Source organism: Watersipora subatra, chromosome 11 (assembly GCF_963576615.1).
Source record: "Watersipora subatra chromosome 11, tzWatSuba1.1, whole genome shotgun sequence".
NCBI lineage: Eukaryota > Metazoa > Bryozoa > Gymnolaemata > Cheilostomatida > Watersiporidae > Watersipora > Watersipora subatra.
This window is the reverse complement of record NC_088718.1, coordinates 26369346-26394114: the sequence shown is the minus strand read 5'-3', so window position 1 is coordinate 26394114 and position 24769 is coordinate 26369346. Positions and strand designations below refer to the sequence as shown.

General features: G+C 37.7%; 1 protein-coding gene across 2 annotated transcripts in view; it reads left to right on the top strand.

Moving 5' to 3' along the window:
* The first annotated feature begins 262 nt into the window (after positions 1-262).
* The window catches only part of LOC137408903 (phosphatidylinositol 4,5-bisphosphate 3-kinase catalytic subunit delta isoform-like), a 53567-nt gene continuing 29060 nt past the window's right edge, over positions 263-24769 (top strand). Inside the window, exons 1-12 of one of the 2 annotated variants that reach the window (XM_068095525.1) lie at positions 263-307; positions 8361-8486; positions 9374-9524; positions 9620-9842; positions 10408-10511; positions 10669-10823; positions 12557-12810; positions 13990-14147; positions 17468-17533; positions 19034-19198; positions 21573-21632; positions 23728-23863. In XM_068095525.1, coding sequence (XP_067951626.1) covers positions 8473-8486; positions 9374-9524; positions 9620-9842; positions 10408-10511; positions 10669-10823; positions 12557-12810; positions 13990-14147; positions 17468-17533; positions 19034-19198; positions 21573-21632; positions 23728-23863 — 1486 coding nt within the window. In that variant the 5' untranslated portion in view covers positions 263-307; positions 8361-8472. The remainder of the gene's footprint in view (positions 308-8360; positions 8487-9373; positions 9525-9619; positions 9843-10407; positions 10512-10668; positions 10824-12556; positions 12811-13989; positions 14148-17467; positions 17534-19033; positions 19199-21572; positions 21633-23727; positions 23864-24769) is intronic. The other variant, XM_068095526.1, reaches the window with a different exon arrangement.

The window sequence follows — 24769 nt, the reverse complement described above, 5'->3', positions numbered from 1 at the left end:
TTGTTGGGTCCCGTTCAGTTATGACTCGAGGTAGGGTAATCTACCACTATGGTTGGAGCATATACATAATACATAATACATTGCTTTGTAGCAAAACCTTGCTTTGTAGCGACGATTACAATTGAATAAGCTATTATTATAGCCAAAACACAGTTTGCAGCGCAGACGGTTTAAAAGTCGCAACGATACATTTACCAGCCGTCCCTTTGCAAATAGTAGGCGACTCCGCTATACATTGCAGTTGCACTTCCTCTTTTCGGGAAGGATCGCAAAATGAGAAAATAAATGTAGTGCGCCTGGTGTTGCGGTAAATACGTGCACGTCTATACTTAGCAGATGTTGCTGTGGCTGAATAATGGATTCCATTTTTTACAATTAGATTGTCTAGCATTACCATCATTTTCACCAGTGATTCTGTCTGTTTTTCAAACAAAATACAAACATAATCGTGTCTGCAAGACTTTCTTGATTAATCATCTAGAATCATTTTATGGGTTTGTATTAACCCATACTCACTCGGAGATAATCTTTGTAGCACAGAAAGTACGACTGTACTAAGGCATTATTTCCTGAATCGACACAATGAGATGTTATTGCATATATTCGCTTCTTGCTATCTGCAGCATGATAGCTTCTCTTAGCAGTTTTGCACTAGATTTACTCTGCTTACAGTTATTTGCTTAAAAAAGAATATTGACGATTAAATATGTTTCAGAATTAGTAGAAACTTGCATGGCTATGGTCACGCATAGTATGATTGACCCTCGAACTCTATCCTCATCCTTAAAGTTGCACTAATGACAAGATTGCTGAACTTTCAGCACTTGCTGTTAACGAAAATCTTACTCAGAAATAGTATTCGTTATAGTTTGATGTCAGCCGTAATTAATTAGGTCTGCGTTTGTACGCAGTGCAAAAGATGTAGACATAGTGCATACTTTTGTTTTGCTAAATGTGGCTACATGGCATTAGCTCTTGAAGAAAAATTGCTGCAGGTAAAGTTTAGGTAATAGTTTTTCACAAGTAGGTGTTAATTATTTTTAAAGTAGCAGACGTGAATTTTACTTACACACAATCTAGTTTTTTTACTATTTATTTCGCTGTACATTTTGTATTTGACTGAAAATAGCACTGTCAATATACATAGTAAGCTGCCTGCTACAACTGATTTACAAAGTTTAAGGACTAAAATTTAAGCCTTTTTCACTGATTGTTGTGTTCTCCATTTTTGCTATACTGCACTTTTAACCCATTTAACCGTAGTACCATTATCAACTTTGCCGAAGTTGTTAACAGTAATTACTTTTGCATGTAAGTAGACCACAGCTTGTAATTGAGTCACTAAGAATGTTGAACAGGGAAATAACAAGCAAGCTTACTAATTGCTGTTGTGTCTTAGCTTTTCTATATTAAGGTATACATATGTATGCGAAGATTTAGTATCCTAGGATAAAAATAACACTTTGCTGGAAGCATTTAAATATAATCATGACTCATTTTACTTAAACACTGCTAATTGACAAAAATTTAGCACATGTGCATCTGTTTTCAAAGATTCTTTTTTCAATATATTAGCAAATGAAAACTTAGACTTTTAAAAGCAAAAATAGACTTGCTAATGTATCAGCAAGTCTATTCTTGAATATATAATGGCAACTGCCACAAGAGTACCTTCATGTATGAGCTGTATACAATGGGTGCTTCTACATAAATAATCTGTTTTGAGAACCTTTACGTTATAGAATATTTACATTGCACGAGCTGTAAAATACGTGTAAAGTGCATAATCCATTCCAACATCTTCTCAAACTCACCCCTTTCGCCCTTCAACAAGGAAAAAACTTAACATAACTTTTTAATTGAATGACTGTACCATCACTCTGGTGTTTATGGGGTAAAACATCACCTTCAACGAGACTCCAACTTGTGACAGTCAGCTTAGTAGACCGATACTGCACATCACACCTGCACCCAACGACTGGCTTGAGGCATTTCTGTATGCTTGTGCAGCTGCTTATTCCTTGCGCTTTATTGGCACATCTGCCAATCTTATAATTGATTTATATATGTGTATATTTAATTCAATTTGAATAATATGATTGTTGTTATTCAAATCGAATTTGAATATGGGATTCTTTACATTGTATGAAGCAAAAACTTTAGATAGATTGTTTTCTAAGTGGAATTTATGTGAAAGGTTACTTTTATAGGAGCGCCTACTGTATTGGCTAAGGTGGTGAAGGCTACCATTTGGCCAGTACATATAGTATAGTTAGTTATCTGTTAAATACTGGTTGCAATTAATAGTCAACAAAGACTAACAGTAGAGGATGTTCTCTAATATTATGAGCTGAAAGATATATTCATATGAACAGTAATGGAAAAGATTATTGTAAAAGATGTTTTCGAAGGGTTTATTCACATATAAATCTCATATCATATAAATCTCAAATCATATACATCTCAAATAAATCTCAAAATTACAGCTATGGCTGATTAGTATCTAGCAATGAAGAATCCGTATTGCAGAAGACTTGATCTCAGAACCTCACGTTCACTAGGCGATAAATTAACCCATTGAGCTACGCGAGCTGCAGTGGATTCATTTGGCGATATGAGTCGCTATGTCGATTAAAATATGCATAGTACTTTGCGTTACGGCGAAATGTCACTAAAGCTAACTCTCACGGCTCATATTGCTAAGTTTAGCATAGGGATACTAGGTTACTCAAATTAGCCATGGCAATGTGCTAGGCTAAGGGCAAGGGGCAGGCAACTACATTACCTGCCACTGTTTATAAGCTGTTTTTTAAAACCCGTGCAACGCTGGTAATTTGGCTAGTCAACAAATATATTCACTCCCTAAATATACGAATTTAACTTCAATTCAAGTATAAACTTTTAACAACCTAATATAAGTATACAAACATGAATGATAAAGCTAGATTGTCTATTTTTAGAATCCTCGGGTTACAAGCTCTTTATCAATTCATCTTGTTATTGGTCATTTAACAGTATTAAGCAGAATTGAACATAAACTCAAGAGGTATATATATATATATATATATTTATATATATAAAAAAAATTGAAAAAAAAAATTCGTTTCTTCACCCCGGTTAACCCGTATAGGTGGTAGTTTCTGCTCTAACTCGGTTCTCCTACCAGAGACCTGGGAGTTTGAGCACTCGCCTCAAGATCTTAGCTGTTCCCAGTAGCGCACTTTTCTGCAACTCACCTGAGTTGACTGCTGTCGGTATTTGGGCAAGCCACATTTTATGCGCCCAGTGCCCCAATGACTACTGGGATTACAGTTGTTCTTACATCCCAGCATCTTTCAATCTCTTCTCCAAGAGGGAGATATTTCTCTACCTTTTCTTGTTCTTTGCTGTCTATATTGTAGTCATTGGGTACTGCTATATCTATTATAGTAGCCCATTTGTTCTCCTTGTCCACCACCACTGTATCTGGTTGGTTTGCTAGGACATGCTTGTCGGTCCGGATGTAGAAGTCCCAGAGGATCTTAGCGCGATCATTTTCATTGACCTTACCAGGAGTTTTCCACCAGTGTTGTGGTTTATTAAGGCCATACTCATCACATAGACTTCTATACACAACATTTGCGACATGATTATGCCGCTCATTGTATGCATTTCCTGTTAGCTGCTTGCATCCACTGATGATGTGTTGGATGGTCTCAGGTGCATCTTTGCACAGTCTGCATCTAGGATCGTCTCTAGTGTGATAGATTTTCGTTTGGAGTTGCCTTGTTGGGAGCACTTGCTCCTGGGCTGCCATGATTAGCGACTCTGTATTGGCCGTTAGGTTTCCTTTGTTCAGCCACATATGTCTGGTGTAGATCGCCAACCTTAGATATTTGTCGGTGGTAAGCACCATGAAAAGGTTTTGTGTGCCAGTCAATTTCCTCATCATCAGGGCGAAGCTCCATTGTAAGAGCAGCCGATTGAAATTCAGCTAGCAGCTTATCTGAAGTGGCCATGGAGGCTGCATAGGCTTTGATGCTTTGCTCTTCTTCTTTCACTGTTTGCTGTACACTTTTGAGTCCCCTACCGCCATCTTTCCTATCGAGATACAATCTAGTAGTATCAGATTTTGGGTGTAGTGCTCCATGCATGGTCAGCAGTTAACGAGTTGCTTTATCTGTTTCCTTGATGGCTTCCTCAGTCCACTTTATTATGCCTGCTGGATATCTTATTACTGGCAGTGCGTAGGTATTTATTGCCATGACTTGGTTCTTGGCATTGAGCTGGCTCCGTAGGACCTGCGTTTCTTGGCGTTTCTTGTATTCGGTAATGGCTTTGTGACGTACCTCGGCTTCGTGGTTGATGTTGCTTTGCATAATCCCCAAGTACTTGTACCCTTCTTCTATATCTTTGATGGTACCATTTGGCATTCTTAGGCCATCTGTGAGCATAGAATGGTTTTTCTTAAGAATTAGCCTTCCACATTTCTCAATACCGAAGGTCATTTCGATGTCCTTGCTGTATACCTGAGTGAGGTGTATTAGCGAATCAATGTCCCTTTCTTTGTTAGCGTACAGCTTGATGTCATCCATGTAGAAGAGGTGGTTTATCTTGGTGCCACTCTTAAACTGGTACCCATATTGAGTCCCCTCCAGCATATTGTTTAGAGGGTTTAGGCATATGCAGAAGAGCAGCGGTGATAAGGAGTCACCTTGATAGATGCCTCGCTTAATTTGTACACTCGCCAGCTTTTTGCCATTAGCCTCCAGTTCCGTCTTACATTTGGTCATTGACATCTTGATGAATGCCACAAGAGCAGGGTGAACATTGTACATACTGAGACACTCAAGTATCCAACTATGGGGAATTGAGTCATAGGCCTTTTTGTAGTTGATCCAAGCCATGGCAAGATTGGTATGCCTTCTTCTGCTGTCTTGACAGACCGTCCGATCCACCAGTAACTGATGTTTGGCTCCTCGGGTGTTGCGCCCAATTCCTTTCTGAGCACTGGTCATATAGTGACTCATGTGCTCTTCCAGTTTGTCTGCAACTATTCCTGAGAGCAGTTTCCAGGTGGTGGGCAAGCACGTTATTGGTCAATAGTTTTTGGGAATCGGCCCCTGCTTTGGATCTTTTATCAGAAGTACAGTTCGTCCTATGGTCAGCCATTCCGGATGGTCGCCTTCTTCTATTAGGCATTCCATCTGCTTAGCCATTCTACTGTGAAGTGATGTCAATTTCTTCAACCAGAAGGCTTGAATCATATCATGGCCAGGTGCTGCCCAGTTCTTCATACGCTGCACTCTGCACTTGATGTCCACTTCGCTGATGGTGAGTCCTTGCTGAGCCACAGTGTGTTGGTGGCTCTTTTTAAGCCTCTTCAGCCAATTTGCAGTAGTGATATGAGTAGTCTCTTTCTCCCAGATGTCCTTCCAGAACTTGGAGGTGCTGGATCGGGGAGGATCTGACATTGGCCTCCGCAATTCACCTTTGAACTGCGAATACACTTTAGATGGATTATTGATGAACAGTTTGTTCATTCTCTTGTTGTCCCGCTTTTTGGTGTACCGCTTCAGTCATGCCGAGAGTGCTACTAGCTACTGTTTGGCTGATTTTAGAGCTTCTATTGTGGCTTCCCTTTTTGGACGCTCCAAACTGTGGTTAGACTTTTCACTGAGCCTACTAACTTTCTTTCCCAAGTCCTTGATCTTATTTTGTAGCCTCAGCTGCCAAGATGGAATGACTTGAAGCCTTGTTGACAGTGCCTTAATACCCATCTCTTCCAAGACGACAGTTGCCGTACTGTAGATTAAGGCATTAGTCTCACCGATCGATTTAGTTGAGATCGACTCCAGTGCCAAGTTAATGTCTTCTAACAGCTTCTTGGGTATGGTCTTGCTAACTCTCCGTAGTGGTACCCTGCCTTCATAATCATTAGCAGCTGGCATCTTGTTGATGATATTTTCTGCAAGCTCCTTGACTCTTGGGTCAAGGTCAAAGTGCATGTCTTCTTCAACTTGTGAGTCAACACAAGATCATGTTTGTGTGACGGTGTGTGATTATATGCACTCCTCGTTGGTTGAGGTTACTTGGGTGAACTGTTCCCTAATTTCATCTACCTCAAATTCTGATATGTGGGGGCGCTTGATTATGTTACTCCTCTGAGCTACAAGTTGCTTAACGGTTAGTGGCAATTCAGGGCACATGTTTATCCACAGTTGGCGCATCCTTCCCGTATAGCCCCACTTTTGAGGTTCACTCATAAAGTAGCACTGCATGAGGTCCGTGTTATCAGTCCGAGTCCATTTCATCCGTTTTGAACCAGTAGCCCATTTTTCACTGCCTTGTCCTGGTTCAGCTACAGGCAGCGCGGACCTTGTTTGACCGGGCGACGTCCGAGCCGGCATGGCTTTGGTTATTGCACTCATCATAGAGGTTGTAGACATTGTACAAGCAAGGGTCTTGTCTAAGGACCACCAGAAGGGTGCAGTCGTTGAGGTTTGAACCTAGGACCTAATGATCACTGTCCCAACACCTTACCAACTGCACTATCTGTCCTGTATATATATATATATATATATATATATATATATATATATATATATATATACACACACACAGATATATGTGCCATTTGAATCCAATATCTTTAGCCAACCTAACTAATTAATGATAGTTTGAAGCAAACCGTTTTACCTGAGTATTGGAGACAGTTACTAAAAAAGCTCTTATTCTGAATTTGGTCTATCTAACATCATTGATTGTGTGCCACTTTTTGGTTTTGTTAGATTTGTTTTTAACCTGCAAAAGCTTTTTTATGAAAAAAACCTTTTAAAATAAGTACAGTGGATGCTCATACAACACAAATAATCCGTTCCAGGAACAATTATGTTACAGGGATTTTGCGTTGTAAGAACAGTAGAATACATTTAAATTGCCTAATCCGTTTAAGACCTTTCCGAACTCATTTCTTTGGCCATACTAAAAACAAAACTTAAATTTTTAATTGGTTGGCCGTTTTGTAACTGCAGTATTAAGATATGTAGATCGCACATCTTCCACATCCATTTACAATGATTTTTTTTTTTAGAAAGCAAAGTCTGTTCTGCAAAGGAAAATTAATAATAGCTTATATGTTTAAGATAAAGCAAAGCAAAAAATATTTTTAATATAACAAGAGCAGTGTCTACCTGTTCGTCATCTATCTGTCTTAAGGCGGTCAAGGCTGTGATAAAAAATAACTTTTGACGATACTCCAACTTGTGATATTCAGATTAGTAGACCGACGCTGTAACACTTGCATCAATCAATTGCCTTTAAGTATTTCTGAACAGTTGCACAGCTTCTTATTCTCTCTGTTTTGTTGACACATCTGACGATCTATCAGTGCGAACTAAAATGTCATCGAACTGGTATATGTGTGTAACAGAGGCAACACTATACATATGTTGTTTTTTCTTACAAATGTGGCGAAAGAGAGAAAGAGAAATTGACATTTTAAGCCTAGCTACAAAATTATCTTTATTCAAATCGAATTTGAGAACTAGCACCGACTTGACACTTTACGTTATATGGAATTTTTTCTGTTGTATGAAGCAAAAATGTTACATAAATTCTTTATGTTATGTGAAATTTATGATTTAGGTTATATGTAGAGTTTACGATATAGGATGTATATGTTGTAGGAGCCCCTACTGTATTTGATTTTTGGTATTACAAGGGGTCTTTTCCGAATTTATTGCCTGTCATTGTTCCATTCGCACTCAATTCACACTCAGAGAAGAAATCACCATTCTTTGACTAATTGTTAGCAATTCTTTTTGTCTTCAGCCGATGTACCATTGCCAGTGTGTATTTTATTGCCAGTATGTATTTTATTGCCAGTTTGTATCCTTACATAAAACTGACCTCTTTTGACTTACGTTTTTATGTAAAAAGCTAGGCTAAGTGGTGCACTTTCAGCACCATGTTGTGAGCATTGTTTTTAAAAAAAATTTTTTAAATATTTGCTTCGAGTGACATAGAGCAACCAGCAGCTAGTTTTACATTTTACTCACAAAAATTCAGAAATGATAATTGTTTAAACGGAACATTGCATGTTAATGTGTCGCGCTTTGAGCAAGAGCTTCATTTTTAAGTAATTTTATTGATTAATATTCAGCTTCTAATCCCATAATCAGATTTGTTTAGTACAAGCTAAAATTCAATGTGTATATTTCCAACCATATCTTCGTAGCAGGGTGGGTAGATGTCAAAAACAATATCACAGTATCGAGGATGAGAAATTTCAGCAATAATATCGCAGTGTTATGTACGGGCAATTTTCGAATGCTTCATTTCAAGATGAGCATCATACATTGCTGCTATTTCTTCTGTAGGTAATTGCAGTTGATAAGTATCAGCTATTGGCTACTGGCTCTTGCGCAACCTCCAAGCGGACAATCTGAGTATCTGCTGTAGCACTGGTCATGAATATCTATACATGACATCATGATTCTTAGCAGGTACTTAAACTTTCTTAATTTGTAGAGCAGTTTTGTAGTAATCATTCGCTGACCTATAAGTTGGAGACAGACCACATTTGACAAAGTAGTTGCTAGCTGTCTTGATAGTAACATAGTTGGTTGAGTGTGAATGTTCACGAGATTACCTGCCAGCTTGACAGGTAAGCTTCAGATTAAGAACTCCAGCAATAATGACAACCTCATAGACTGTTATTACTTATAGATACTAATAGGAAGTGGTTTTGTATTTAAAGATGAACTCGCAATGAATAAGGTTGCATGAAAGTGTAAACAGAAGCCATTCTGTTCAACTACATCCCATTTGAGCTGTTTTGGAAAGGGATTCCAACCTACGGCGTTTTCGTGATTGCTGCGATTAACTGTTTGTTTTTGAACTTTTAAGAGCTTGTAATCACATTCCCACATATTTTGCACCTACAACACAACAGAGTAAGACATGGTGAATCTTTTGATAACAAATAACTGTAATGTGAGTTCTGTTGCAAGTCAACCTTTAAAGATGAACTTGCACAAAATCACAAAATTTTAGATTGTATCAGAAGGTATCAGTATTTTTTCACCGTCGGCCATTGTTTTTGATGTTTGAGGTGATCTGACTGCCATAATGTTTACAGCATCAAATCAACATAACTTGATCACGGTTAAAATGCTCAGATCAAGCGAAAGTGCCGTTAGGACGTCTGTAGTTGTAAAGAGACTGACAGAATGGAGACGCGTAATGCTGCAACTTGAATGCAATAGATGATATCAACTATAGCAACGATAGCCACTAGTGGCGTCATTTCACTCATTTGTTTCTGAGCATTATTATTTCTGTGGTAGTGTTAAAGTAGCGCTTTACCATGTTTATAATTACCTTCATTCAGCATCGGAGACGTTGACACCCTGATAAGCAAGGGGGCCAGGGATGATGACATATATGGTACTAACGATGTGCAGTTAGACTGCCTTTTGCCCACCGGGATATACATCCAGCTTACCGTTAATAGATGGAACACGGTGAACCAAGTCAAAGAGGTATGATTTTGCCCGATACTGAGATTCGCTTTGTTAGATAAACAAGCAAATGTGTCATCAGTCCAGCCTAAGATTGCCCATGTAACTCTTTACAGAAGCTCTGGAAGGATGCCAGCTACTATCCACTCTATGATCTGCTCAAGGACAAGGAAAACTACATATTTGTCTACATCAACAGCTTTGGTGTGAGACAGGAAATAGTGGACGAGGAGAGACAAATATCTACCATCCAACCATTTCTTTCTATGCTCAAAGTCATCAAGAAGGAGCATCGTGATCCCGTGAAAGATCTCGAGTCCGAAATCGGAGCTTTGATTGGTTTGATTTTACTTCATTTTATTTGGTTGAATTTGGGATAACTCCAACTTATTTAAACTGCAATAGATCTATTTTTGTGTTGGTTTTTATGCACTATTACTAGAAATACACCAGAATTATCATATACAGGTATATGTGAAAACAGGAAAGAAACCATTGAGTCATCAGCATAAAATAGACCCTCAGTCTGTCGCAGATCTCCCGTGTGATCATTAGTTTACTTACCCTGTTTCTCTAGCTTGTTTGTGGGAACTGAATTTCATATAGAGTATTTCATTGGCTAGTTTGCTTTTGTTTGTTGGTAGCAGAGTTTGTTAGATCTTAATAGTTAGTACATTTTAGTTACCTTTTTAGTAACCTTATATTTCGGTCGATCACCTTTCATGGGACAATATTGCACTTCATGTGACATAAATTGAGTTACAAGTACTGTAGTGCTGTCTCATACCGGGTCATACTGCTTTAGATGTGGTTCCGCCTTTATGTTGTGTTATTTTCTGTTGTATAGCGTTGTGTAGTCACATGGCTGTCATCAGATTGTCACTTTTGTATAAATATATAACAGGAAAGCATAACTTTGAGTCCCTAAGAGATGAAGAGATCATTGCATTCAGACGAGATAGTCAACAGCTTTGTGAGAGACTAAATGATGAAAAGGCTTCTGTGCGGGTACTTACCTTAGTTTGTCAATTGCTCTATTATGTTATTAGTTAGTTTTTATGACTTGACTACTTGATGCTACAACCCAGGAATGTGTTATTTTGTTTTACCATTGATCGTGAACATGGCATGAAATCAGTTGGTTATCATATAACTTTTTACATAGGATTTGGACCAGCTTATATCGTTCATGCACCCACCAGATGTGTGCGAGGATGTTGACCTCTGGCAACGCGTCCAAAATGCTCTGAAAGAAGATGACAACAAGTTTTTTGTTGAAATTCATCATACACACCACAATGGCAACAACAGCACTCATAGGTAAGCTTCAGTGAGCAGTAGAAACGCTGTTTTGCAGCTGTCTGTTTGAAGGCTCGTCCACACTATATCGCATTACGTTACCATTAATCCCATCAACATTAATTGTGATAAAATTGTTCATACTATCACAAACCCATCGTTTGCATTTCGGAAGAGTCCGCAACATATCATTCTCATTGCACAAGGCAGTTGCTAAAACGATGAATTATTAGTCTTGTAGCAGCCACCATGACAGAAAATATAGATGAAGCGATTCGCTACAGCCAATCACCATCGTCCAGGTGTTGCACATCGCATAGACTTGAGGATACCCGGCGAAATAACGGGAAAGTTACAACTGCAATGTTTCCTGCCATTTCCCTGTTGCTTCAGCGATATCATCAGTTCGAATCATCAGTTGACGAATAATTACCGAGATGGCCACCCCGACGTGTGGCGATACAGTGTTAACCAGCCTTTTATGAATGTTGAATAGAGGAGTTATCTGCTCCATGTTGCTTTTCTCAATAGAACTGAAAGACATTCTCACTGAATTCTCTATGACTATGAAAAAAGTAGCAAAATTACATTCATTAAGAACTGCAGAGTTGCTGTTTCTTGAAAGTGATGTTTCCTGTTCCAGTCCAACTTTGGTTTTCCAAGGCCTCAGATCTCAAACCAATTGGAGTGTTAACTAAATGTGTGAGACTTTTTGCTCTGATTACCAAATGGAAATTCAGGACAAAAACACTGGTGAGATAGTTGATGCAATCTGATGATGCGACATAGTTGCCAACTAATGATACTCCATGTTATTTCAATACAACTGTATTTTAGCACACAAATGATGTGAAAAAATTTATTAATCAGTGTTTTGCTAGTTATATTATCCAACCAAACTGGAGCATTGATACTCACGATTGGGCTAGATTTAGCTTGAACAAAATTGTTCAATTTCAAGCTTTTGACTTCAACTGCTTCATCCTACCAAATTTCAATCAGGCTGCTGCATTGGCACACCTTTATACGTGTAGTTCTTTTGGCTGGTGTATGAGAGTAGCATGCTGGGTGCAGGCTGGATGTAGCAATTGATTGCATCACTCAAGTGTGTAATACATAGTTCTCTAGGTCTACTTGACATGGACAATTAAGCATTCACCAGGAACAGCTTTTGCTTCATTACTACCTTGATTGCATCACTAACGATCACTGAGCACTCCAAAAACCACTGCTTTTTACTTCGTAGCTCCACAACGCTGTAACTGTGACTGCTTACAGGCACTGTCATTGGGTGGGAAAATTAGCGCCTCCATAACTGCTTTTCAAGCAGTAGCTGTGCCACATTTTCTCTTGGGTCAAACCTCTTCATACCCTAACAAAAAAAGACTAACGCTAGAGATCGCTGAACTCTAGTTGCATGTAAATCTCAAAAGAATGGTTATGGGTTTATAGCATCGCATCAGTTTGAAGCGTAGAAGTAATTTGGCTTTACATCATGTCATATATTTTTAGTTACAATAGAAGTTAGTAGAGCCTAGTTCTTTCAACTGATGTCCAGCCTGAATACCACTTATCCTGGGCACCGCATACGATTTGATCTAAGCGAATTAATAAGATTTAATGACTAACACATCGCTCAAGACCAGCACGTGTTTTACATGCCGTTCAGGGAGTCACTTTCCATGCTGCTGCACATAATCAATTCTTTTGCTCTGCTGATTTAATGTTGTTATTTACCGTTTCACTGCTTGTAGACTCCACATCAGTGCCGATGTCTATCCAGAGGATGTGATTCACGGTGCACTGAGGAAACAGAGTCAGGCTAGTCGTCACAAGTTCGTTTATGATACCGACGAGCATGTGCTAAAAATTGTAGGACGGGAAGAGTACCTCCTACCGGATGGTGATGGCAAACCTAGACCCTTATATAAATACACCTACATATACCGGTGTATAATTAAGCAAGAAGCTGCTAAGCTGATAGTGCTAAAGAAATCAGATGTCAATAGTAAGTAGTGATAGACAGCCTTCCGACTCTGACAACATGCACAAGATAGGTCATTTGGTAGGTCGAGCATGCTTAGGTGAAAGCAAATCTAAACTACAGCTTGATTTATTAATATTAATTAGCGATCTGACGTGTCTGTCTTGTTGCTACAGAGTCTTCATCAAGGTAGTGTGTTTGGAATTTCCCCATATAGTGATGCTTACACATCATAGCAAAATTGTATTTAGATACACATATGGTACAATTGTCAAATATGTTAAAAACACAGAATACGAGTCAGAATATTAATGATTTTTGGGCAAAGCTGTATTGTTATTCCGTTTGCTGCTTATCAAGTTATTTTTATTCTATCAACTGATTTCATAACACATTTAGAACAAAGTATAATTGAATCTCTGCAATCCAGCAGCCAATCAGAGAGCCCCATCAGTCCACCCCACTTGCCACTTAATTGCAAAAACAGCGAGAGTTGCTGCTGCAGTAACCATTGTCAGATATGCTGGAATCTAGATGGTGTGATTGATTGTGTACATGGAATGCACCAATAGTAAATCAATCACTTCAGTTTTTTGATGCAACTGTAGTCGACCCACCGACTACACCTCATTTTCATATATAAGTAAACTCAATATTTGAGGTATCATCGCTTTATGGAAACTTGATGTTTGTGCTGTACATTTGGAGTATATTTATACTTATGCTGACACTAGGTGAATGCCCGCGGCGTTTCACGTGTTATAGAATAATTACCTAATGATTTGAGTAACTTACGTACCTGGAAAGCTAGATCTTTACTAAAACAATACCTGTGTTTGGGGCCAGCTTGACAATTGTTACACACAACGGTCAACAGTGCTAGTTTTAATCCCACGCAAGTGCTGCAAGCGTGAGTATTCGACCCAATGTAATGACTCTGTCCAATGAATCCAATGTTCCGTGTAGTGTCATGGTTAAGTTCTCTGCCTCTAAATCTGGAGGTCCTCGGATCAAATCCAGTGCTGTGTGAACTTTACATTGTTAGATTTTAATTGTTATAATTGGACACAGGGTTTAACAAAAAGACAAACACTGGGATTTATATATATCGATTAGTCCCTCTTAAAGCTTCTCTAAAACTTTTGAGTTCAAGCATTATTTTGCTGTTTTTGATGTTGTAGATGGCTATAATGTTTATTTCAGAGGCAGTCCCACGATCTCCTAAAGTAACACCTCCTCCTATTGCGCCGAGGCTTAATAAAACTAAAAAAGGCTTGCCTAATGCTGACCTCTGGACCATCAGTGATAAGTTTAGTTTCAAGGTCGTTGGAGTGAACCAGCTGGATGTGGACGAGTGCGGGGTGGGTCACAAGCTGCTACTAAGTGTTCATACAACAATAGCGTAATGAGACACTCCTTATAGCTTTGCAATGCCCTCTTGGAAACAGCCGTGTCTCTCTCTCATTGTGTCATGATTCAGTGTCACTGAATGCAAGGGAAATATCCACACGGTGTGCTATCTTTGTGCCAAGGAAATGGCCTTAGCGACCAATGGTGTCGCAATTGTGTATGTGCATAGGTCTTCCTTTCCTGTTGCTTCATATGCAGACATGCCTTAGAATAAGCCATCGGTCGGCCCTGTCGAGCCCTATGGCAATATGATCTGCTTGTCAACATATCATAACACCTCGGCACTGCCATACCTAGGTGCTGCTACACTATCATTCAGGGTTGGCTCGGTTTAAACCGAGTGGTTTAAAACCGGTTTAAACCAGCCCGAAAAAACCGGTTTATATAGTTTTTTCGGTTTTTTCATTATTTTTTGTGAAAAACATAATATTTTAAGCTCCTAGTGGTTCATGCGCGGTAGAAATGCAATTATATGTAATTATCAGCTGTAAAAGTTTATTTAGGACACAGTAGCAAATTGATGGCAGAGTTCAAGTTGAAACTACATGAAATCCTAGTGAATTTAATTTTCAATTGCTTTTATCAAGTGATATGATGATCTCTTTACTGATGAAATATGAAAACCATGTGAAATATACTAATCCAATCATCGACTCTAATAATGAATAAATACTTTCTCAAGTCTGGCCAGTGAGAAAGGATTCTTTATAATTTGAAATTAAAACAATAAAGTCCTTTTGGGCAAAAGCTTCAAGTTTGCAAACTAATATTTTATTTATTGCTCACAAGCCAAAGTAGTTGGATTGTTACAATTCAGTTTATCAAGTTTGTTGTATTTTGAAAAGTTTTGAAAGGCAAAGGTTTTAAGGCAAAGGTTTTAAGGCAAAACGTAATAGGTGTGCTGTCGTAACGTGAGATCACGAATATAGGCTTAAAGCTCATGTAACAAAATGTCAAGCTGAAAACACCAATTTAGACAGTGATCCTAATATTCAAGTGATAGTAGTTGAGTCATCTGCCACTGCTCCAAACACTAGCAATGCATCTGCATTATGCTCTGCTCTACACTACCACACGACTAATCAATGGGATTAAAGTTTCTACTTATACATAGAGCTATATGTAAAATATTCACTTTATGTGATAAGATTTCTGCTCTGTATTTCATCGATCATGTTTGATTTAAGACTCATTCTGAAATTTCCATATGTTTTCTCTCTTTTTTCCCCTTAACAACTCCCACAGTACCATCTTTAACAGATGATTCCACAAATGTATGTTCAATACCCAATCATGCAGTTATAGTAAGTGATGTTAATTCGACTTAAAATTGTAAAAACCTTGGTAAAATTATAAAAACCATAAAAACCGGTCTAAACCAAAAAAACCTGGTTTTTTCATAAAAACCGTGGTTTTTTTCCAACCCTGCTATCATTGTATGGAAACTTAGAATATGTAGCGCAAGCTATGTACCATAAGCTATGTAGATATGTGCTTGTCTCACTTCAAAAACCTTTTTGGAGGGCTGCTGTTTCATGAATAAATGCAAAAGTTAAGATTTAAAATAAATACTTCGCTTTAAAGGTTGCCTTGCAACAAAATTCACATTACAGTTATTTGGTATCAAAAGATTCACCATGTCTTACTCTGCTGTGTTGTAGGTGCAAATTATGTGGAAATGTGATTAAAAGCTCTTAAAAGCTCAAAAACGAGAAGCTGCCATAGATTGGAATCAGTTTATTTCTCTGACGTAGTCATTACATTTGGTTATTGTTTTGTCACGTGATGTTCTCACGTGAATTGAAAGGCCAATAAAAGGCTCAATATAAAACTTCTTGTAGCACTAGTTTATGACCAACACTTCGGGTTTTACCGAAGACCCCCGTATTACATATAGATACTCACTACTTTACAGTTTTGTTTCGGCTTGGTCTAATCGCCTAGTCGTAATCTGATCATGTGACCCATACTTCACAAATAATTTTTGCAGCATTTTTCGATTGTCACAGGTGACCAACAGGCTCGTCATGTTTATCAGACAATGATATGTACTCCTTCGCGCTAAGGTTGAAATTTAAACAAAATTTTTACAGTAGGTTATAGGTTATCAGGGCGGAAAGTGACAGCATTACAATGACGATAAAATAGACACGTAAGAACAATAGACATGGTTTTATTGAATGAGTGAAGTATATTTGTGAAATTATTTCGATGAATGAGGTTGTGTGAAAATGTAAACAGAAGCCATCCTGTACAACTACGTCCCATTTGAGCCAATTTGGAAAGAGATTCCAAACTACGGCGGTCTCGTGTGGCTGCGATTAACTGTTCGTTTTTTAGCTTTTAAAAGCTTGTAATCACATTTCCACATATTTTGCACCTACAATACAGCAAAGTAAGACATAGTAAATCTTTTGATACCAAATAATTTTAATGTGAATTTTGTTGCAAGTCAACCTTTAAACTTTTATTCATAATCTCTGATAGAATTAACCGAATTGAGTTATAAATGAACACTTGTATGAGCTGCATTCGGTTAAAGTTGAGTTGGCTTCTATTTACCTTGCTGAGCTCGTTGTGACCATGTACTCTTAGAGTGAAGTATGTTCATATCCTGTACTCTTAGACTAGAGTGAAGTATGTTCATATCCTGTACTCTTAGAGTGAAGTATGCTCATATCCTGTACTCTTAGAGTGAAGTATGTTCATATCCTGTACTCTTAGAGTGAAGTATGCTCATATCCTGTACTCTTAGAGTGAAGTATGTTCATATCCTGTACTCTTAGAGTGAAGCATGTTCATATCCTGTACTCTTAGAGTGAAGTATGTTCATATCCTGTACTCTTAGAGTGAACTATGTTCATATACTGTACTCTTAGAGTGAAGTATGTTCATATCCTGTACTCTTAGAGTGAAGTATGCTCATATCCTGTACTCTTAGAGTGAAGTATGTTCATATCCTGTACTCTTAGAGTGAAGTATGCTCATATCCTGTACTCTTAGAGTGAAGTATGTTCATATCCTGTACTCTTAGAGTGAAGCATGTTCATATCCTGTACTCTTAGAGTGAAGTATGTTCATATCCTGTACTCTTAGAGTGAAGTATGTTCATATACTGTACTCTTAGAGTGAAGTATGTTCATATCCTGTACTCTTAGAGTGAAGTATGCTCATATCCTGTACTCTTAGAGTGAAGTATGTTCATATCCTGTACTCTTAGAGTGAAGTATGCTCATATCCTGTACTCTTATGCCGATTAAAATGCTTGTAGGTGTTTCTCAAGGCCGCCATCTACCATGGAGTTGAGACTCTTTGTGACATGAAAGATACTCAGGAGGTTTGTAGCTAGTCTCAAACCTTTTATAATCTGTTAAGGTGTTTACCATATATCACATATTATATATCAATATGTGACACTTAACCCTGTTAAATTTAACAGATATGTTGGAAAAATTATTCATTTTAATTGGTTTGTTGTGCTTAAATGTCTTGTTTAATCTAAACTGCCAGCAGACTAATGATATACAGCGTGGACTCGTTCATCTGTAATTTACGATAATCTAGTTATAATTCTCATATATCTTTTTAGTATATAAAGTATTAAACCAAGAGTTTCTTCGCAGATGTCATTAGCATATGCCACTGTTTATTTCCATCAGGTGATATGTGTTAGGCCCTTTAGAATTGATCAGTGCTACTCTCTTCAAATAGTTTTTGTTCCTTTTTAAGAGCATTATAAATGCTTTAAACCCATCTTTGAAAGCTCATACTGCCGTAATATATTAATTGCAACTGAATGATGTGTTTTTACGAGTCTTAAGTATGTCAGCTTGCATGGAACTGAGGCATGTAATGTTTATAGCTTTGGGAATGATAGTTCTTGGAGATTTGCCCTTTCGTGAAGCCACCAGTGCAGTTTCACACCACCAGCTTATATACATCGTACATTGTACAATACATATGTACTTGCATTAGTAAATAATAGCGTATAGCAATATTTCTATTACAATTTTAGATAGCCTTTTAGTAAGTGTCAAGCAGGTAAATATATGTTGTATATGTAGTTTTGAGTCGCAAGAAAGAAGGCTACTTTGTGCACACCTGAAGTATCAAAGTGTTGTATATCCTTGTAACTGGCGAATACCTTTATGAACAATATTTCGTTAATTACTAAATATTGATGTGTTTATAAACAATTAACTCTTCTATCAATCATACCGATAAAATTTTACCAATAATTGTATGCAAGTAAGCGCTGGAGTTGCTGTTAAATTTCATAGCAGAAAACTTAATGAAATAAGTTTGAATAAGGGCTTGGATTGAATCTAAGACTTCGCACTCTAAGCACTTTTGACCGATTGGGCAGAAGTATGTACAGTACACGAGTGTCTTCCTTTGCTATATATTCGAATTGTGTTTATTGCTATAATACCGATCATTGTTGTGAAGAACTTCGTTTTTGTCTACAGTCTAAATTTTGGTTTGAAAAGAAAAAATTGATCAATTTTTTGACCTGCAAGAATAAAACTTCGGAATATTTTGATCAAGGTTGGATTTACCATTGCTGCTCGACAGAAAAGTCTTTATACCCTCAAATGTTTTTTAGTCAGCAGTGAATACCCTGCTGAACTATGCATTGAATCTCTAGTTGTGTAGATATGGTTCACCTTCTTCAGTGTGGCATTCACGTGCCAATATCCAAGTTTCTTTCCATCATGACCAAATGTTTGTCTCACCACTAGAATTCCTCTTTTACCAGTAAATGAATGTTTTATTCTTACCGACTTCACCAAAATGGTTCCTAATATCGTTCAGCTAGCTCTTCCCTTCATCTCAGGTTACTGTTTCGGACAAAATGGTGGAATTCAATGAAAGGCTAGAGTTTGACCTCGCTGTCTGTGACCTGCCTCGCATGTCTCGACTCTGCTTCACACTCTATGCTGAGTTACACAAGCCGAACAAAGCCCAAAAGAAGGCTGGCACTTTGAAGTCTGCTAACAAGGTTTGTGGGAGAAAGTTGATTCAGATTTCTAATTGCATGTTGCACATCACATAGACAATAAAATCAGGTTTTATCGCAAATTAGGAAAGCAGATTTATCAAACCATACCACATTGCCCAATCAGAAACCACACCACATTGCCCAATCAGAAACCACACCACATTGCCCAATCAGAAACTACCCCACATTACATAGTCCTAATATGATGTTGCAGTAATGACTGTAATTGCGACTGTAATAATTGCACTGTAATACTATTACAGTGCACCCTCGAGATACGATTACCCTGATATACGATTTCTTACCTTACGAAGTTGAACATCGTGAGATCTTCACCTCGCTATACGAATTTTATTTCACCATACGAATTTGAGAAAAGTTTCGCCCGAGTTAAAATTTGGCGGTTGGTGTGCTCACAATGCACGTCGAAATAACAAAGACGCCGAAATGCGGTTTGTTGAAAACATTTCACAACGTTTAGAAGAGACACGATGACCGACTTCTCTCAGGTCAGCGTTCCACGTGGAAAATTTTGTGAAAAGCCCATAATCGAGAGCGAGTATTCATTTTTAGCGTTATAATCCCTCTACAAGACAAAGAAAAAATGATTTCCATGACAACAGAGTTGGAGGTCATAAATAAATAGGAAGAAGACGCCTGTATTGTTAATATTGCCAAGGAATATGACCGCAACCAATCAACAATTGCAGTTATTAAAAATAAGAAATTCGTTAAAGCAAGCACAAGGAGGAGCTTACGACTGACGACTATAAGCTGTTGAAAGCAATACACGGGATGTAGAGGAGACATAAAAACCTACATCCGGCAGAAAAGTGTTAAGTGTTAATTTACCGATGTGAACTGGTACATAACAACATTACTGTAAATGCATATCATTATTTATCCTCTTTGTGTGGCATTTTTTTCGTGCTTTATTCAATACATTTTATGTTTTATTTATTTCATTTTGATTTCATGTTTTATTTTCTTGTTTAACCATATCTTTGCAGATGGGCCTGTTCTTTACTACGTAAATACAAATTATCGTATGTATGTTACTCATATATAACTAGCTACTCAAGATAGTTGACGCATCCATATTACTTTCTAGAAGATGCTAAAACCATGCCCTTTAGGGTATAAATATGTACAAACCTCTGCATGTATGGGCACATTGATTTTTGTGTATGTTTCATTCAAGACAAACTTCTCTAAATCATTTTACAAATGTTAGCTAGCTAGCAATTTTCTGCACTGCACCAGCATTTACAGTGCACGAGCAAGCGTCATCCTCAATAAGTGATAATCCGCACTAAGTTAGCTTATTTTCTTCGAGCACTCTCTGTACCAGCAGCAAAGTTGTGTCTTCCTGGCAATTTCTGCTTTTCACGACCCAAAAATAATAAACTACATCAACAGCTCAAGTCACATTACTCCAAAAGTATGTGCATACACTACTGTATAGTAAATAAAATTTCATTTTTGATGGCCATTATATGGTCAAGTGTACGAGAGGTCGATTTTGAGAATTGCAACGCACGACTTTTATGGTCGAGTTACACATGCAAGTTTAAAAAGGTTTTAACCAGACTCGCTAAACGCTCCAGTAAAAGCTGGGAAGCGAAAAGATTTTAGTGAAGAAAAGTTAAAATTTAATGAAATAGTTAAAAATACATACCGAAACTCAGCTTTAACTAGCTTTGAATGTGTGTTTATTAAGCTAAGCATATTTGAAGTGAATTAAAAGCTTATGTTGTACGTACGTCTTGATAGTAAGAACTCCTTACCGTGCGTACTGCATTTCGTACACACATGATGTTGCATTTTACTGTTTTGCAGATTATAATCACTAGGTGCACTTAATACAATGCAGCTACTGTAGGTAGCTAGAGTTGACATACTATTTTGTTACTAATTTTCAATATGTACAACATTTTTATAAAATTTTGGACGATTTTTACCATTTTTTTTGCATTTTGTAATTACAATGGTTTCTATACCCCTACATACGATTTTTTCACTATACAATGCCAACCTTGGAACGGATCAACATCGTATCTCGAGGGTGCACTGTACATCAAGTTCTCGAGTTGAAATTCTTATTTGCAGTAAACAGTCTAATTATTCAAAGTTTGTGGTTTTCATCGATAAAATGGATTGTCCCAGATATGCTGTTAGTATACAAGCATCGTGAATACCCAACAAAGTAGGTCAGGATGCACCTCATAGGCATGTGGATTGGCCGTGTTTTATTTACTAGGAGCCTTGAATCATATTCTCTCTGGGGATCGTGCATGTAAAAGCATCACACTTGCTCAGCTTGATATTAGCGACCATCTTCTGTAGAATAACTTCTTGTTTTACGCCTGTTTAGACTCTAAAGAAGCGTAACAAGTCTGTCACGGCTCTCGGGGATGCCTCAACCAATGGAAAGGTTTCTAGTTTGATTCACGCTTCTTCATATCTGCTGCTTTCTCACGATTTTGTACCGCTTGCTCTAATTTTCATTCCTCTTTTACCGCTCGATTTAGCACAATCCTCTGCGCAATACTCTTTGCACCTTACTGTTCATTAATAATATCCTAATGGCTCAAGCGAACTGATACCTAGGCCCACAGTCTAGCTTGATATGCATTTAGTTCTCCTTATTGGATATATGATAGGTGTCACTGTGTGGGGCTGGTGAGATGTATTTCATATAGGCACTAACATTTGCTAGGTGTCACAAATGGTCACTGACATGTGACTGGTGCTGCCATGTGCGCCTGTGTATGACTAGTGACACTTGCAAATATGTAAGTGTTTGGGAGCAGTTGCCAAAATGTATCATTGCGTATGATTAGTGATGATTGGATTGGTGACACTTTTTATGCGTGGATGTTGGCATGTATCCTTATCTGATAATGGAAATACTGCATGGACGGCTGTGCTTTCAGTACTGCTACATTGCATTCATCGCCATCTGTTAGTATAGACACCACTTGTCCCTGCTTCGATTGGGTTTGGAGTTGCCTGCTGCTGACGAATTCGCACCCTACTGTTTCAACTATTCCAAGATTCACATGCATTCCTCAAAACAAAACATGTTAAAGTAGAATCGCTTTCGGGTCACGGTCATTTTTTAATTCATGCGTAACCAACTAGTCGCACTTAGTCAGGATGCGTAATCCATCAACAGTAAGCATTTCTATGATGTCGAAGTACTCTTACAACGAATGCCTTCCTATAAACTTAGTGAAGCAAAATGGCGTCGAGTGTGTTTGGATTTTACCATTTTTGCGATTTAGGGTGGAAGCAACTCCAAACTCATTCGAAGCATGAAAACAGAGATAAACACTTAACACTACACGCTTATGTCTTAGACTTGATTGTACATAGCTGATGAGTATGAAGTAAGTAGGTGATATACGCCACCAGTTGTTAATAGCGACTTCCTGCTGTGCAGGTCGTCAGATATGCTTTCAGTTTCCGCTGTCACCTAACATCTCCTTTTCTAGTTGCAATCGTTTTGTTACCATTACATTTCAGATGTGATATTCAGAAGTAAGTAAGGTATAATATTTCAATATCCTGTTGTATGTAATATCAACAACTGCCCATAGGGTGTCTGATGCCAGTTGTTTGTAAGGCCTTCAAAAGTGTCTGATACTAATCACAATTGCATGTATCTTGTTGTGTTCAGTGTCAGTATTGTATAGCTATATACTACTCGTGGTTTATATTACATGAACCAGTTTTGATACTTTTCCCGCTCACAAAAAGAATACACAACCTTGCACAGTCGTTATTTAGTATAATTATGTTATATACATGATGTTATGTAATAGCAATATGTTATTACATAACATATTGTTATTACATAATAATATGCTATGTAATATAGCATACTGTTATTACATAACAGTATGCTATGTAATAGCTTAAACATATTGTTTGAGAGGACAGCGCCTGTCGCTCACATTATTAAAATCTATCACTATGTTTTCATGACGCGGTTAATCCGCGAGTTTGCGTGATCCGATAGATAAAAATGACAGAAACTTGGCAATTCAAGCAAGTTTTTACTCAAAATTTTATGTTAGCAAAAGATGGAAACATCGCTTGCGAATGATGCGCAAGATAATGCCACGTAAGCTGTTCTATTTTAAATATTACATAATCATTTCTATTTCGATTTGAGCAGTTTAGCACGCTGCGACGCGAGACAGAAGTGTGCCTTTGTGACCTCCGCATAGAATTCCTTATCTTTTTTAACCAAGATTAAAAAAAATTTCGTTCGTGTTAATTCGCAACTTGCAAATGTACGTTTAAACACTTAGCACACGCAATTATAACTCGACATTATAACTAACTACGTATATTATTATTATTATTATCCAGGCAATGGAAACGTAGTGTATGCTGTTTTGCATCCTTACATAAATTGCTCTCAATATTTTAGAGATATGGGTATGGTTGTCAAAGTAAGCAAACTGAATCGTTGTATAGCTATTTTCATCTTAGACTGTATTCGTATCATATTATTGCAGGACTATATGCCTCTGGCATGGGTGAACCTGTGTCTATTTGACTTCAAGGCGCGGCTGACTGTTGGCCATAAAACTCTGCACATGTGGCCTTATGATGAAACCATCATCTTCTCGGACAACCCAACTAACCACCTTGGTAATACCATACTATGTTCTGGAGTGTTCTCCGTGTATTGCTAACAATACTTCTTCATTTTATACTCGCCACATGTGAGCAATTCCTCGAATATTGAGTAGTCTGCTTAGCTTATTTCAATCAGAGCCTGTGTATGTGTTTTAAGAGCCAATGTTACACAAACAATGGCTCTGTAAGCTTAACTGAACATGTCTGAGTCTAGTGGTAAAGAAACCTCGATGACTGGAGGTCATTTGAAGGTCAGGTGTTCTAGACCTGTAGGTCATGGCTGCTCTTTTGATTATGCGCATTAGCTAGCAATCTGATCTCATAGCAGCCAAGTAGTTACTGGTTAAAATCAATGTAAAGTTGTTTATCATATATTGCACAAATAGAAGTACCCACAACTGTGAGCGCACTGACTACCAGTTTATGCTGTCGCTTGCTTGCATTAGTTAATAGATACTGTTTCCAATTTTTAACCTTTTCTGACATCTTCATTCTACATCATGCTTCTTCAGTCCTGCAAATCAAGGAGCTCACTTTGGTAAAAGAGTAGATGGTGTAAATAATCCATTCCGGGAGTGTTCGATTCTCTAATTCGTTCTAAGGTCTTTCCAAACTCACCTCTTTGTTCCTTCAAAATGAAACACTAAACACAACTTCTAAATTTAATTACTGTAGAGTAACTGTAGTATTGTTGGTTTGTTCTTCCTTTTTTCTTCCCACTTACACCTGGTTTAGGGTCCATAATTACAGTAATTTTACGTAAGTTAAGAAAACCGCACACCTTCAATTTAATTCGATGTTTTTTGTTTTTTTATCTCCACAGGAAGGTCTATGCTGCAAAAAGAAAACATTGTATATGTCGAAAATAAAGTTGAAATATATATAATAGAGTTTCCATCTACTAATCTTGTAGTATCC